A 15,937-nucleotide genomic window follows, 5' to 3' on the forward strand; every position below is an offset into this window, starting at 1 on the left:
AAACAGTTGGTGCACAAATTCATCAGTTAGCTCGTCATTAAAAAATAGTCTCTTGGAAAGTTAAACCTTCGAAAGTTAAAAAGATGAAAATGGTAAAAAGATGAAAGATGCCAAATAAGTTTTATAGATAAATATGAAGAAATTGAATAAGAATCTCAAAATAAAATGTCCAGCAGTTAAGTATATTTACTTGAGAATATATCATGCAAACTATGTTTCAGTAGAGTGTCATTTTTATTATCAGCATAGGAGAAAAGATGAGTTATGGAAGGGATTCTGCTCATGCTCAGTTATTTCCTTTACTTAACATTAAATCTTGAATAAAGTATAATGTCAAGCTGACTCATTTACTCCTTCATTTTAAAAGCTGAAGACTATTTCCTTGGTTTTTAAATAATGAGGTGTAAAGGAGGGGGTGAGGTGTTGAAAATAACTTCCACTGAGATTGACAGTAGCAATTGCTCTTGATTTTTTTGAGAGTCGTGGGGTCACCCATAAAAGCAGGAATGCTATTTATGTTCAGAAATTAAGAATCTGAATTTTATTAGAAATTTTGACTTTTATACACCCTCAAAAAGTAAACTTAGGAATTTATTTGAATTTTTAGCTCTGTTGAGGTATGAGTAATAGACAAAAAATGCACACGTTTTCTATATGTGTATTGATTAGTTTGGACATATGCATACACCCATGATATCATCGCCACAACCAAGTGCTGAACGCATCCATGACCTCCAAAACTTTCCTTGTGATTTTTGTGTGTTTTTTTTAAGCTTAGGAATTTCATGGATTTTAACCTAATGCTCAGATAAAAGAGGGAGAAGATGAGGTGTACATTGTTTCATTATGGTACCTTAAGACATAGACTTTCAACATACACATGACTTCTGAAAAGCAACATTTATTACTCTCACAATGAAATATTTTCTCCTATTTCCTTCAAATATATGGGCTTCTTATTCTACCCCCCACCCACTTCCTTTTTGAGTAGGGACTCAGGAGAAATTTCCAAAGGTACAAACAAACAGGGTCCAAGGGGTGGCTGCCCCTCAGCCCTGCAGGGTTTTCCCCTGTGAGAAGCGCCCACTTTGCACGTGTGTGAGCCAGTGTGGAACAGGACAGAGTATGTCTGCAGACTGGTTCAGCCTGCTGAGCCCCTTTGCTGCTTCTAACCTATGGCCACGAAAAAGGCTAAATGGAGGGAAATTAAACTTTGATGTGTTGATGATTGAAAAGGAAAGTGCCTTGCTCTCTAAGGGATAAAGTCATTTGGAGGAAAATCAAATAACTATCATAGTTATTTTTTCCTATCTTATTTTTCCACTGAAGCCACTAGATATTTCAATCTTTCTGACTTCCTAACAGAATCCAGTAGTACTTTCCTTTTCTAAGGCCAATGAACTGTTATGTAAGGGGCTTCTATTGCTTTTTCCAAACCCTCCCGGGATTCTGTTTATCTACTGTTCGTTTTTCACCCCCTGCTTTTCAGATTGCTTTGTTCACTGTCCTTGTAAAATAAATGTGGCTCATTAAAATAACCAGCATTAATATGTATCTCTTTCACTGCATTTTATTTAAGAAATATGCTGAAGATTTTCTGTATTCTGCATGTGAATCCTTTGTTGAATATTGGAAGTGGGACAATCTCTTCGCATCCTGTGACTTGCAAATTCCCTCTTGTAATGTGTCTTATGATGAACCGAAAGCCTAAATTTTAATGAATCCCAGTTTACTGATATTTCTTTTATGGAGAGTGTGTGTGTGTGTGTGTCTTCTTTGAGAAGTTTTTTCTACCCTGTGGTCCCAAGGATGTTTTCTTATGTTGTCTTCTAGAAGTTTCATTATTTTACCTTTCCCCTTTAGGTCAAAGTGTCCAGGAATTGAGTTTTGTGTGTTGTGAGGGTAGGGCTCAAGGTTTCCTTTACATCCATATGCCCGTCTCTACGAGTAATAACAGGCAGCATTGGGACAGGTGGACACAAGCCTGGGAGTTAGGGGTCCTGTATTCTCAGCCTTAACCTCCCTTTAAAGCACCCTCTGAACGTGGGCAGGTGATTTTCCCAGTTCTCCCTCCTCTCAGACTCCTTCCTTCCTCTCTTCCTTCTATCCTTCATTCCTCCCTCCCTCCCTCCCTCCAATCTTTCCTTCCTTCCTTCCATCTATCCACCCGAGCATCTGTCCAGGTATCAATCTGTCCAACTGTCCTCCTGCCTGTTCGCCTGTTTGTCCTTCTTCTCTCCTTCCATCCTCTTTCCTCCCATGTCTCAACTTCTCTTCCTTGTCTTTGTTCTTCCTGCTTTCCCTGTGACCCTCCATTTGTCCGCTCTTCCTCTGTCCATCCAGGTATCCCCTCTATCTGTGCCTCTACCTATCTCTTTGTCACGTCTCTCTCTTCTTCAAGCACACTGTCTCTCTTGGGTTCATCTCACTCACAGGCTCGAACATCCCGCTACTCACACAATCCCTCCTTCTGTCACTCACATTTATGGCTCACCTGTGAATGGTTGTCCTGGGACAGCCCCTGTTGGAGTGCAGATGAGCCTGTGGGGCTTCACCCACTGTGTGGGGTCTCTGTCTCTCCCAGACGACAGCCCTTTCCACAGCTCCTGAGCCGGGCAGCATGTTCCTGCCTACTTCCTCATTGTTTGAGCAACCAGAAGACACCACAGGCCTAGGGGGCCCCTCTCCCTTCCCCAGAGGAGCTCTCCAGCCCCACACCTCAACTGACCAATTCTTACTGGGCAGCTGGGAAGCCGAGGTGTGCAATTCTGCTTTGAGGGCAAGCATGTTGATCACAAGGATTATACCAATATTTCAATCTGATGCAGCCCACAGAGAGCCCCTGGTCTTGTGAAAGTCACAGAAAATTCTAATACAAGGTGGGATGTTTTGAGGAGAAGCACCTGGCATCCTTTGGGTGGGAAGGGCTCTCTGGAGGAAGTTTTGCCCAATTGGGGTCTTTAAGAAGGAGTAGGAGTTATATAGGGAAATAAGGTGTGGAGCGTGTTCCTGGCAGAGGAAATTGCATGAGCAATGGCCCTGTAGGCAAAAACAGCATAGTGTACAGGAGAAGTGACAGGAATTTGGTTTGCCTGAAGCACAAAGCCTAACTCAGAGTGAATGCATCAATGAGGCTGAAGAGTCAGCAGGAGCCAGATGTGCAAGGGCTTTGAGTGCCAGGTCAAGAAGTTTGAACTTAACCCTGAAGGACTTAGGGAGCCATGGGTGATGCTAGAGCAGGAGTGTTCTAGTGAGATCTTCATTTCAGAAAAATGCTTCTAATGTTCAAGGCAGAGAACATCCTTTAGACAATGCATCCAGTGAGCATGTTAGGGTGTTGGTTCCCGTGAGAAAAGATCAGACATACCTGGGACGTGAATGAACAGAAGGAATGCATTGAGGAGCAATCTGTAAGTGCAATTGGTGTTACTGGCAGGGGAGGGAGGAGGAGCTGAGAGAGATGCTGGCTTCAACTTGGACGAGCACAGCGTTGGGTGGTGATTCCACTGGGAGCAAAGGCAACAGATGATACTGAGTTCAGGCTTCTGATCTGGTCTCAGGCCAGCTCTCAGTGATGGCCATCTCTCTCCCTCTCTTCTTGCAGCCAAGGGGCACGACCTGAAGGCCCTCACACTCAACTCCACCATCTCCAACATCCAGTATTTGACAGACATGAGCAAGGGCTCAGCCACATTGAACTCCACTGAGAGAGTCCTGCAGCACCTGATGAGACCCTGGTGCCAGCAGCTCCCGGCAGGATGAGTCCCAGCCAGCTGCACCCCACCTGCTGTCTCTCCTGCTCGTCCTCCTCCTGCCTCCTCCCCTGCTTGGATCCTTGTTCAAGAAGAGCAGCCTGGGCGCCTTGTCTTGGGCTGTAGACTGATCTCCCTCAGGGAAGTCCCTTTTCTGAGCATTTGAGACTCATGAACACTTTCGGTGACCACCCCAGTTTTCACTCTTCCCACTGACTGCCAATTTGCTCCTCCCTCCCTCTGGCCCCCATTATCAGAGGATTCAGGACATCTCTCTAGAGTCCCCACATTCCTCTCTCCCCGGGCCTGCGGAGGAAGGGGCAGCCTCCAGCATGGAAGCTGTCTGCACCTACCACCCTGACCCCATGGCTCATGATGGAGAGTGTGACAGAGACCCCATGTGACAGAGAGCAGCATTCCTGGGTGCTGAACCAGCTGATCCACCATGTGACCCCGAGGGGCCTCTACTTCCTGGTCAGGGACAGCCTTTTTGTCAGTGGTGAGTGTTCGTGCTGAGCTGGATTGACAGTGATCGTTACTTATGCCTGTTCTGCTTTATTTCCTCTCTAACAAGTCAGCCCAGGTTCTGAGTGGGGGACACAGAAACCGCATGTGTAAAAAGTTTCAACTTACAAACGGAGACTATGTAAATGGATTTGTTGATCCCAATAAAAAAAAATGCGAACTATCTCACTATTAATTTTTATATAGATTGCCTGGACAAATGGTAATATCTTGGTTATAATGGGTTTAAATATACTATTAAAATTAGTTTCACTTGTTTATTTTTACTTTTTTAAATGTGAGTATTTAAAAAAAGTTCAAATTTCATAAGATAGAGTGTGAAATTCTACTGTTGGACAGCACTGTTCAAGACATGAAAATAAAGCCCAGAGAAAGTGGTTAGGGACAATTTTTCCAAGGAAAGAAGTCAATCTGACCCACGTGGCAAGATGCAGAAAACACTCATACACACACACACACACACACACTTAGAAAGTAAGACCAACATCATCATAGAGTTGAACCACTACTTCTCAAGTGGCAAGAGGTTGCAGTCCTACATTGCAGCCAAGATCCCAGAGAGGTTTTCGGTGGGTTGATTGAAGGAAGGGGCCCAGGTAAGGGAAACTAGAGGAAGTGACCTCACTTCCTTGGAGACAGACCCCAACAGAACTTAGCACACTGGTCTCCAGGCGCCCACATTCTAGACATAGCATCCTATTGAGCCCACTTGAGTGGCGACACTGAAGACAAGAGGATGTTCTCCTGTTGTCTCCCGAGTTGTGGAGGCTCCGGCTTCAGGAAAGCCAAGAAAAAGAGACTTTTCAGTCACTATAGACACTGGCTTGGCCCTCACCTGCACCGCCTCTGTCCAACTGGCAGGAGGAGCATTCAGGTAATACAGGGAAAGCCAACTGGGTTAGGCCACAATTGGATGCCACCCACACACCACTTTGAGCCTCCTTGTGTGTCGGGGGGGAGTGGAGTGAGGGACAGCGCTGCAGAGCGGGGACCCACCGTGAGCATGAGACATTTATTTGGCCTTAGAACCCTGACAGTGTGTCATGTTCCCAGCCTAGGTGGTGGCTAGCAGGATGGGAGAGTGAGTGCTGGGGACCAAGCTCCTCTGCCCATAAGTTAGTCCTGAGCCCTCCGGGTGTCATCTCATTCCCCCCCTGGCTGGAGGTCTACGTAGATGCTGCTGTGTACATGATCTGTGCCAGGGTTTCCTCCTGTGGCCAAGTCGAGGCAGGCCCCTGAGACCTCCCTGCCCAGCTCTCGGGCACTGTCTTTGCAGAGATGCATGGAGGAGGCGGTTGAAGAGCTGGCAGATGGCTTCGGGTACTCCATCTCCCTGGACCGGGCGCAGCTCCACCCCGCCAACAATAGTGACCAGGGCTGCTCTGAGGTGAGAGTGGGCACAGAGGGGTCTTCCCACCCAGAACCCTGAGATGACCAGGGCCGGCCCAGAATCCAAATTGAAACTCAGGTTCTCCTGCCTGTCCTTGGCCGATCATTCCCTCCATTCTCTCCTATAGAGCCTCTACATAGGGCAACTGAAAACATGCACACTTGCTCCCCTAGTTCCAGAGATATATGATACAGGCAAAGAGAGAGATGGAAACATGAGGAGGGAAAGAGGGAGGGGGCTGAAGAAAATGAGTAAGAAGGAAGGGCCAGGCTTTTTGTTCTTAACCCTTGGTTGTGTGCCATCCCATCACTTTGGCTGCATTCTGCTGTTCAGAAGCCACTTCCTAACCACTGTGTGGTTCCACAAGAATGCACACAGCAGAAGACAGTGAGCACCGGGAGCCGTGGTGGAGGCTGCCCACCACATAGGCCGACACGAGGCACTTGGGTCTGATTCTAAGTCAAACAGGAGACCATGCAAGGTTTCATGCCAGTGAATGGAAATATCTGAATTTCCCCTAATTTCCACCTCTTAAAGGTGCAGAGCTGGAACCCAGGCCTGTTTTGAGGGCTACTCCACACTACATCCCACCCCTTCTTGTCATTCATTCATCTCTAAGTGTGTGCATGAGACACATGGTAACCAGACCACAGGTGTTGTCGCTATTGTCTGTTCTACACCTGAGGATGTCCCGAGGGAGATATTTCTGGCATTGTCCCCATCGTGCAGGTTGGGTGATTGAGGAGCCCCTGGGAGGCATGATGGCATTTCCAGGACACAGAGCTTGTAGGAAAAAAGAGGTCGGAACTCAGCTGCATGTCCTCAAGCTTGAACCCTGCTTTCATCACAAGGTCCTGTGTTGGGATCTGTGCTGCCTATTTGTGTACAGTTCTGGAGGTGACATGGGCAAGGAGGGTGAGCAGCCAAGATCCCAGAGGGGTTTTCAGTGGGTGTGATTGAAGAAGGGGCCAAGGTAAGGGAACCCAGAGGTAGTGACCTCACTTCCTTGGAGACAGACCCCAACAGAACTTAGCACACTGGTCTCCAGGCGCCCACATTCTAGACATAGTGTCCTACGGAGCTCACTTGAGTGGAGACGTTCAAGAGAACAGCATGTCTTCCTGTTGTCTCCCGAGTTGTGGAGGCTGTGGCTTCAGGAAAGCCAAGAAAAAGAGACTTTTCAGTCACTATAGACACTGGCTTGGCCCTAACTGCACCGCCTCTGTCCATTTGTCAGGAGGAGCCCTCAGGTAACACAGGGCAGGCCAACAGGGTTAGGCCACAACTGGGTGCCACCCGCACACCCCTTTGAGCCTCTTGTGTGTTAGGGGGGGAATGGAGTGAGGGACGGCGGGGCAGAGCGGGGACCCAACCTGGGCAGGAGCCATTTGCTCGGTGTTGGAAGCCTGACAGTGCGTCGTGTTCCCAGCCTAGGTGGTGGCTAACATGATGGGAGAGTGGGTGCTGGGGACCAAACTCCTCTACCCATAGGTGAGTCCCGAGCCATCCAGGTGTCATCTCATTCCCTCCTTGGCTGGAGGTCTATGCAGACGCTGCTGGGTACCTGATCTGTACTGGGGTTTCCTCCCGTGGCCAAGCCGAGGCAGGCCCCTGAAACCTCCCGGCCCGGCTCTCGGGCACTGTCTTTGCAGAGCAGCACACAGGAGGTGGTCGAAGAGCTGACGGATGGCTTCGGGTACTCCATCTCCCTGGACAGGGACCAGCTGCACCGCACCATCATCAATAACCAGGGATGTTCTGAGGTGAGAGTGGGCACGGAGGGGTCTTTGCACCCAGGCCCCTGAGATGACCAGGGCAGGCCCAGAATCCAACCTCAAACTGCCGTTCTCCTGGGACCCTAACAGGGCTGTCCCCCATGAGTGTCCCACAGTCTCAAAGGAATCTGGACTTCCGCTCCTCCCCACCAGCTGCATAGGAGGGTAGGAGGGCAGTCTTTGCATTTCCCTAGGAAGATTAGAGAAAACGTTGTTGTCGTTGTCACTTCCCAATAGGCCCTGAGTATCTTTGAATTTTGCCTTTTTTGGAAAATGGAACCTCGACAACGAGGGTCTCCAAACTCCCTTTAATGTAAGAGAAATAACCATCAGCGTGTTTTGGAAGCCAAAGGGATTCTCAGAGTGTGTCACTGCCTTGTACACTGTTTCCAGACCTGGGAGGGGTGGGGTGGCTGCATAACGTTTCCCTCCAGGTCGGGGCCCACTGAAGCCTCAGGCAGTTAGAGGGGCTGGCCCTCGGCCCTCACTTTGGGCGGTTCTCAGCTCTGACCCACAGGACATAGAGAAGCCACTTGGCATGCCTAAGCCTCTGTTCTCCTCTGTGGAGAGGGGGTGTCTGTTGAGGATTCACTGGGCTGGTGCTCTGCACAGAGGGAGCTCTGTTGTCCCTCAGCGAGCAAATGGCCTCGAGGGAGCTCAGTGTGGAATCCTTCGCAGGACCAAAGTCAGATTGTACTGTGAGAGCCCAGAACCTTGCTGAGTGTGGGAGCTCATGTGTCTCCTGTTGCAGATGTGTGGGAGGGGCTAGGAGATCCTGGGTCAGCTGCAGACCTTGATAATCCTGGTGGTTTGAAGTGGTGGTCCTGACCCTGTGTCCTCCTCATCCCACCCAGAGTGAAGATGAGTCCACTCTGTCTGTCACTGAGGCCTGCAGGATGCGTGCCCTCCAGGCAGGCGTGATGCAGAGGCTCTCAGAGTCTGTGCTGCCAGCCTTCCCCAGCAGAGTCCTCTGCAGTGTCACCACCTCCCTCTGCAGCTACTCAGGCTCCAGCACAGCCCACCAGGTGCTGGACCAGCTGTTTCCCAGGTGACTGCCCGCCTCCTCCTCAGCACAGTGGTGACTCTGCCCACTGCCAGCTGTGTGTCTTGTCTTGGGAATGTCACCGCATCTCTCTGAGCCTGAGTTGGCTCCTCTGAAATGTGGAGTGGCAGAGGATGAACTTGCTAGGCTTCTCCCAGGGATGAATGGGATCAGCCCTCCAGGTGCTGCCCTGGTGCCCGGCTCTGCAGAGAGGGTGGTGGGCCGTGCTGTGGTTGCTGGTGGTGATTATTTCTCTGTCCCCCACAGAAAGTAGTCTTCCTCTCCCTTCACTGGCTTGTGGCTTTTTGAGTTTGGAAAAGCACCTGGAGAGCACCCTGTCAAGGAGTTTGAGATGCCATCCAGCTGGTCCTGGTGCTTGTCCTTGGTGTAGCCACTTAGGGATCTCTAGGGCCACAGAGGGGCCACAGGCCCACTCAGACACCTGGGGTGGTTCTGGTTGGAGTTCATTTAACAATGTCTATGAAGGACGTACTGTGTGCAGGGCATCTGGACACACTAAGTGTCACTCAATAAATGAAGCAGACAGCCTCCCTGGGCCTCCTCTCTAATCTGAGAGTCAGTCACACTTGACATCATTCCTAGGTCCCATCTACCCTCCATCCCGGGCGATGCCCTCATCCCCTTTGGGACACATGGAGGCAGCTTGGCCCATTGTGTGCGGGATGCTGGAAGACAGCACCACCTCCCAAAGTGAGTGGTCTGTGGGTGCAGACGGAGGGCCTCCTGTCTCTAGCAAACAGGGTGCGGGGAGAGGATGGAGGCTGCGGCCGGGTCAGGCCTGGGAGAACCCTGCATCTCACCCATCTTGTGATTCCCATGGGAGGGCTGAGTTCTGGTGGCTTCCACTCCAGCAGGACTGGACTCAAAGAGAGCTATGCATGGGTCCCAGGCCCCCTGAGAACTGGAAGGGAGGCTGGGCTGAGTTGCCTCCTAGAGACCCAATCCCAGCAGAGTCCCAGCTCCTTCTGCCTCCCTTTCTCCACATCCACCCCTTGTGAGCGCCACCACCAGGTCCATAGTAGGAGGTGCGTGAACAAGCTGCTCACAGATCTGCTGGAGTCTTCATTCCAGTGGTCCATTTGCATGGAGGGCTGGGGTGGGCTGTGTCCAGACCCTTGGGGAGGAGAGTGTCGGTGGGAACAAGAGACTCTCACAGACTCTGTGTTCGGCCTGCTGGATGAGCAGGCCTGCCACAGCCAGGACAGCCAGCCAGGGCTCAGGGCTGGGATGGGCCCCTCCTCTGGAGGGGGAGGGGATGGCACAGGGGCCCAGATGCTAACAAGAGTGCCTTGGGCGAGCAGTGTTTAAGGAAAGGCTGGGCCACTGACTCTCTGGCCCATCTGCCTCCCTGCAGTGCTATCTATTTCCTGCTGGGAACCTGGCTGGGCCAAGGGCAGGATTGCAGGGAGCCCCTACAGTTTCCATGCTGGACCCTGCAGCTGGCCACTCTGCACGTCAGCTTTGGTGGTTCACATGTGGAGGGCCATGCCTACCTTCTGCCAGGACACCTGGAGCACCTGAAGGCCATTGAGGCCAAACAGAAAGGTGAGGGTACTGGAGTCTGAGAAGACTGTCTGTGTTGAGGTTCATGGGCTAGAGTTCCCTTAAAGGCAGTGGAGTCCTTCCTGTCTTTGGAAAGGCACAGAAACTGTCAGGTGTGTGGGTGAAACTTTCTCCTTATCCTGCTGCAGAGCCAGCTCCAAAGCTCCTGCCACATCCAGAGCCGGAGCCAGAGCCAGAACCAGCCCCTGGGCTAGAGCCATCTCCAGCTCCAGCCCCACCACCCATGGCAGAGCTGGAGCCAGCGTCACCTGCATCGGACCCTACAGGGCTGGAGGAAGGGGCACCATTAGCTTCAGCCCCAGTGCCAGCTCCTGAACTAGAGCCCACTGGACCCTGGGCTGTGACCACCGAAAACCAGCTGCGGGAGGAGAAGCCGAACGTCTTGGACTTCCCTCCCCGGCTGGTGGCAGAGCAGCTGACAAGGATGGAGGCGGTGAGCAGTGGGGCTTGCAGGGCAAGGGGCCCCTGCCTTCCTGTGCTGTGAGCTGCCCCACACCTGCCATTCCCTGATCCAAAATCTGATGATCTGGGTTCACATTCCTGCTCCCCCGTTACCAGCACTGCGACTTGGGCACTTTCTTAACCCCAAGCACTCGCTGTCCTCACGTGCACAGCAGAGCCGGACACTAAGGGCACCTGCTGCACGGGGTGGCTGTGCCGATGAATGAGGTGGAACAGAGAGGAAGTTGGGCAGGGTCTGGCCTTTTGGTGCAGGAGGGAGCTCACTGAAGTGCTGCCAGGTCCTTGGGCCGATCACGCGTGTGCCCAGGGGGCCTTCAAATCCTCAGCACACATCAGGCATGTGATGTGTACTGACTCCAGCAGAGACAATCACATAAAGCCGGTACTTCTCCCTGCCTCGGGGGAATGTGCATGGGAATGGGGAGTGGGACCCGAGGGGGACTGCGATGGGTGGAAGATGTCCCTTGGGGTGGGCCGGTGACGGCTGTTTTCCGGAGCTTGGAGGAAGTGAGATGGGGCTGGGAGCAAATGCCCTCCCTTCTGCACAGCACTGTGTCCCGGTCATCTTGTGCTGACACCTTCAGTGGACACAGACAAAACCCAGGGAATCCCACACACCTCAGAGATCACATCCTCTGCTTCCTGAGCTCCTGCTCTGTCCTCAACCCGCCTGGGACTGTGGAGGATCATGGATGCCAAGCTGGGGTGAGGCAGTGCTGGCAACACTCTGAATCTTCCCCAGGAGCTGTTCAAGAAATTGGTGCCTGCCCACTGCCTGGGCTCCATCTGGTCCCAGCGAGACCGCAGGGACCGCAAATTACTGGCACCCACCATCCGTGACACTGTGGCACACATGAACACCTTGGCCAACAGTGTCATCGCTACGTGCCTCGGGGCCCTGGGCATGACAGCGCAGGACAGGGCCAGGATGGTAGAGCTGTGGATTCATGTGGCTGAAGTAAGTCATGGGAGGCCCATGGAGGCCCTGTCTGGAGTCATGGGAATTACCTCTTATTTCTCAGCTGTCGATATTGAAGTCTGTGGTCTGAGTCCCTGCACTGGCCCTAGACACTCCTGCCAGGGCCACACTGACCTTGACTTGAGGTCCTGGTGGTGGCAAGCTCACTTCCTTCCTGTGCTCCTTCCTTGTGTTCAGCTAAAAATCCTTGCGCCTGGCAGTGTTACTCCTCAGGTCCCAGGTGTGCCCTCCCTGGGTTTCCTGGGCATCTGTCTCATCCAGGACAGGAGAAGTCCATGAGGGGACAGAATCCAGAGCTGGAGAGCTCCAGCCCCCACTCACAGCTCAATCTCTTCCCTTCCCTAGGGGTGCCTAGGCCTCAAAAATTTTGCATCCTTCCACACGATCTTTTCTGCTCTGCAGAGCCCTGCCATTAAGCGTCTCAAACACACCTGGGGACAAGTGTCCAGGTGGGTAGGCTGCCCTCCATCCAAGCACCACGAGGGGGAGGTGGACCCTGCACCCGGCATTGGGTCGCCATGGCCCCCGCAGTCAGCTGAGACCACCTGGGAGACAGTGAATGCCTGGGACACGGACTGATCTGGTTCCTGGGTCTCTGAGCCTCTCAGGGCCCTTAGGCCAGCGGTTCTGCCCAGGAACTCATTTCCTTTAATATCAGATCCTGACTTGAGCCCAGTTGGAGATTCTCAAGTGTTTCCTTTGCAGCAACAGAAATCTCCATCCAACTGAAACCAAGAGTGTTCAAAACAGATCTGTGTGGTAGATAGCGGAATGGAGGCCCCAGGTGACAACAGGAGAGGCCCCTCCCCAGTCCAATGGGGACCTCGGGGCTCAGAGCAACCCAGTGAAATCCCTCATCCAGGCCCCAGGCTGTTTGGGTCTTCTGGGATCTCAAACAAATGGATTTGACCTTCAACCATCCCATAATCTTTCTTTCTTTCTTTCCCCACTCCCCCAGGGAGAGATCTTACACCTTTAAGAAGTGGTGCAGGGGACAGCAGCACGTGAGCAAGAGACTGTTCCTGAAGGTAACCTGGGGCTGGAGATCTGGGAGGAGGGGTCTGCGAGGGGGCCGGGAACATCCTGAGGGCATCCTAGGAAGTGAGGCTATGGTAAGGCCATCCTGGGGTTCAGAGACCCCTGTGGGTGGGGCAGGAAGGAGATGCCACATGGCTCCCCCAACACCCTCTGCCCTCTCCCTCCATGTCTCAGTTTGGCTATTGTTGGAACACACTCTGGGAGTGCAGAGGTCAGGACCGTGGTCAGTGGTGGGGCAGGGCGAGGGGTGAAGGCAGCGGGGACAGGGACTCTGGCTGGGAGGGAGAGTGGCCTCTCCTCAGTGGGTCCTTGAGCAAGTCTCTGCCCCTCTGTGGGCCTCGGTCTCCTCCTCTGGGAAATGGAGGGAGATGACATGGTGCAGGCCTCACGGTGGGGTGATACCGTCCAAGGGAGGACAGGAATGGGAGGAGATTTGTGCTGGCTCCTCCTCGAGAGCTGAGGGGAGAGCAGTGATGACAGTCAGATGACAGGGAGTCCTCAGGAGAGCCCTGGAGGCAGGTGGAGTTCTCCCCACTCTTTCCTGATGAGGAAAGAGTCTCAGGGAGGCCTGGGCAGGCCCAAGGTCACACAACAGTGAGTCCTAGAGCCAGGACTGGTCTAGAATCAGAGCACCCTGGAGGTGGGAACAGCACAGGCAGCAGGGGACTGGAGCCAGATGGGCAGGGTCTGAGGTCAGGGGCCTTGAGGGACATGTGGAAGGGAGCAGGGCCTCTCTGACCCTGTCCTCGGCACTGACAGGAGGCGACCACCGTGTTGGGCACTGCACAGAGGGGCCGCCATAGAGCCCGGGAGAGGCAGCGGCAGCAGGTGAGGGTGCCTGGGGGGGAGGTGCCCAGGAGTCAGCGGAGACGGTGCTCCCCCTCCCAGCTAGAGGCCTGCCCCACGAGAGGGTCCTTCCTCCTCCAGCGCATCTGCTGTGGCTGCCGAGCCTGAAGTGCCTGCAGTGGCAGTGAGCAGGAGGAGGCCTGGAAGGGCTGGGAGCAGGATGGTTTTGAGGTGGGGAGGGGCAGGGGCCACACCCCCTGGGATTGGCCCACAGCCAGCCCTGGGACGTGACTGGGGGAGTTTGGTGTTCCTGGAGGGGAGGGGAGGAGGGCATTGTGTGTGGTGGGGGCTCCTGAGGGTCCTAGGCTACTGTACGTGGGAGCCTGGGGTGGGCAGGTGGCTGGGGTAAGGGGTTTCAGGGGAGGGTTCATGGGGGCACCTGAGTGCTGGAACTCATCACCATCCCCACCTTGATGGAGCAGGGTGTCATCCCCTCCCTCGAGATGATCTTCAGTTACCTGGAGCTGCTGCATGATGAGACGGATTATTATGTGGAGGTGAGTGAGCCTGGAGGTGGGGCCCTGGGATCAGGCTCCTGAGGGTTTGGGAGGAGAGAGTCCTGCCTGAGCCCTGAGCTCTCACACTTGGAAAGGTCCTCTGCAGAGCCTCCCAGCCTCCTGTGGAAGCCAGGGCATCGGGCCCATCTCAGCAACGAGTGATGGGAGGCTCTGCCTAGGCCGCCATCCAGGCTCCCTGGGCTGCTGAGGCTCAGAGCTGCCTGGCTGTGTGGGCGCAGGAGGTGGTGTCTGAGCTGGACTCAGCCTCTCCCTCTGGCCCTGCCCATGAGGGAAGAGAAGTCGGGCCCCTCCCAGTCAGGAAGCACATCAGTGGCTGAGCTGTCCCTTCCTGCCTGAGGCCTCAGTCTCCCCACGTGTCATCAGAGAGGGTTAGATTACAAGGTCTCAGCTCCTCTGCCCCCAGGTCTGGAGCCCAGAGCCTGGCCCAGGTCCAAGACTGGTCTCTGGAAGGGCCTGCCCACTGGCAGCAGTGCAACACTGGAAGAGGTGGGATGGGGGCTAGTTCTGGGCTAAGGGGGCTGTTTCTGATGGACTTCGGCTGTCTGCCTTCCAGGGCAATGTGCTCAGCTGTCGGAATGAGGTAAGGAGCTGCGGCCTCACTGTGGTGAGTGTGGGTGTGTGGGAATCAGAGAGCTCCCCTTTCATAACAAGCCCTCTAGCTTGATCCCTGGGGTCGGACATTTATTTGCAGAGTTCAATATACAGAGCTGGGGATGCTATGGCATTGGTGGGTAGGGGAAGGGCTCGCATCAATGACCCCTTCCTGGTAGAGGATCTATTTCGGGCCAACTGTGAGAACAGGCACATCCTGACTGGAATTGTAGGGAAGGAGAGTTCCCAAGTTGGCAAAGGCCCCACACTGGCTCCTTGTCCCCCTCCTCACCCCCTCCAAGAGCCCTGCAGGGTCCCCCACCTAGGCCATGTCTCCATCCTGTCCTTCCTCTGTCCCAGGAATTCAAATTCATCAAGGACATCGAGATGGTCCAGAAGGCTGCAAATCTGTACACCGTGCAGCCCGATGAGCATTTTGGGGCCTGGTTCCAGGCCGTGGGGCCCCTGAGCGAGGAGGCGAGGTGAGGCGGGGCCAGAGTTGGGGGAGGGCAGGGCAGACTCTCTCTGCAGACCAGCTCCAGTGTCCATGGCCGTGGCTCCATGGTCAGCCTCAGATCTGGCTGCATGGTGACCCCTGGGGCCCTGGGACTCCAGCTGCTGGGAGGCTCTGGGAGGCACAGCTCAGGCGTGGCTCCTGGGAGCCAACAACTCCACTCTGTCCTGTAGCTACAGCCTGTCCTGTCAGCTGGAGCCACGATACCAGTGGACCAGAAAGATTCGACTCTTCTTCACAGACAGGAAGAGCCACTCATCTTCCCGCCCAGGGCTGAGTGAGTGTCTGGACTGGCAGTGGCTGAATCCAGGGGCTCAGTACAGATTCAGGCCAAGTCTGGGCCAGGGGAGTCGGACAGCTGTGGTGCTGGGGCCCCAGCTCCACCGCTGAGCAGTCCTGTCACGGGTGATTCCCCTCGCATTTCTGGGACTGGTTTGTTTCTCTGTGAAGTGGGTGACACTAAATATCAGCCCCTGTGTCAGAGACATGGGGTGCTGTTGGCTGACTGAGCACTCAGCACCGGGGCTGGGGCACAGGGTACAGTGGGTGCGGGGAGGGGGGAGAGTATGCTGTGTTTCTGGGGGAGGCCCCCTAGGAAATTCCTCTCTCTATCCAGACACCAGGCCCCCAAAAAAGAACCCAGTGGTGGTGGCAGATGATGCTCCTGAGACCAGCTGAACTACAGCAGGGACACAGCGGGGACACTCAGGTTCATGGGGCCACCTCTCAGAGGCTGATGTGAATGAAAACTTTGTGATCCATTTCCTGGGGTCCCTGAAGGCAACAAGGGAGTGGACGATCCCCCCATCTCCCTCACACATTTTCCCCAGCGCCTATTTCCCTCTTTGGAGGGGCCATGTTTTTGTTGTCAATGATAAATGCTAAGTTTGGGTATTCTATTAAATTTCTGTTTTTTCCTCA

At 53.7% G+C, this 15,937-nt stretch overlaps 1 protein-coding gene across 10 annotated transcripts in view; it reads left to right on the plus strand.

Moving 5' to 3' along the window:
* LOC138915130 (ral guanine nucleotide dissociation stimulator-like) overlaps positions 1-15,937 on the plus strand; it is a 63,255-nt gene extending 47,318 nt beyond the window's left edge. For 5 of the 10 annotated variants that reach the window (XM_070233660.1, XM_070233663.1, XM_070233662.1 and 2 more), the window contains 16 exons: positions 3,605-4,251; positions 5,554-5,664; positions 7,320-7,430; positions 8,297-8,490; positions 9,088-9,195; positions 9,860-10,050; positions 10,197-10,501; positions 11,273-11,488; positions 11,855-11,958; positions 12,468-12,537; positions 13,307-13,375; positions 13,816-13,890; positions 14,465-14,491; positions 14,863-14,984; positions 15,190-15,293; positions 15,633-15,937. In XM_070233660.1, the coding sequence (XP_070089761.1) occupies positions 5,560-5,664; positions 7,320-7,430; positions 8,297-8,490; positions 9,088-9,195; positions 9,860-10,050; positions 10,197-10,501; positions 11,273-11,488; positions 11,855-11,958; positions 12,468-12,537; positions 13,307-13,375; positions 13,816-13,890; positions 14,465-14,491; positions 14,863-14,984; positions 15,190-15,293; positions 15,633-15,694 (1,863 nt within the window). In that variant the 5' untranslated portion in view covers positions 3,605-4,251; positions 5,554-5,559 and the 3' untranslated portion in view covers positions 15,695-15,937. Of the gene's footprint in view, positions 1-3,604; positions 4,252-5,553; positions 5,665-5,698; positions 6,918-7,033; positions 7,159-7,319; positions 7,431-8,296; positions 8,491-9,087; positions 9,196-9,859; positions 10,051-10,196; positions 10,502-11,272; positions 11,489-11,854; positions 11,959-12,467; positions 12,538-13,306; positions 13,376-13,815; positions 13,891-14,464; positions 14,492-14,862; positions 14,985-15,189; positions 15,294-15,632 lie in introns of those variants that run through there. The other 5 variants (XM_070233666.1, XM_070233665.1, XM_070233668.1 and 2 more) reach the window with 5 other exon arrangements.

The sequence above is a fragment of the Equus caballus genome, chromosome 14 (assembly GCF_041296265.1).
Source record: "Equus caballus isolate H_3958 breed thoroughbred chromosome 14, TB-T2T, whole genome shotgun sequence".
In the NCBI taxonomy this organism is placed as follows: Eukaryota; Metazoa; Chordata; class Mammalia; order Perissodactyla; family Equidae; genus Equus; species Equus caballus.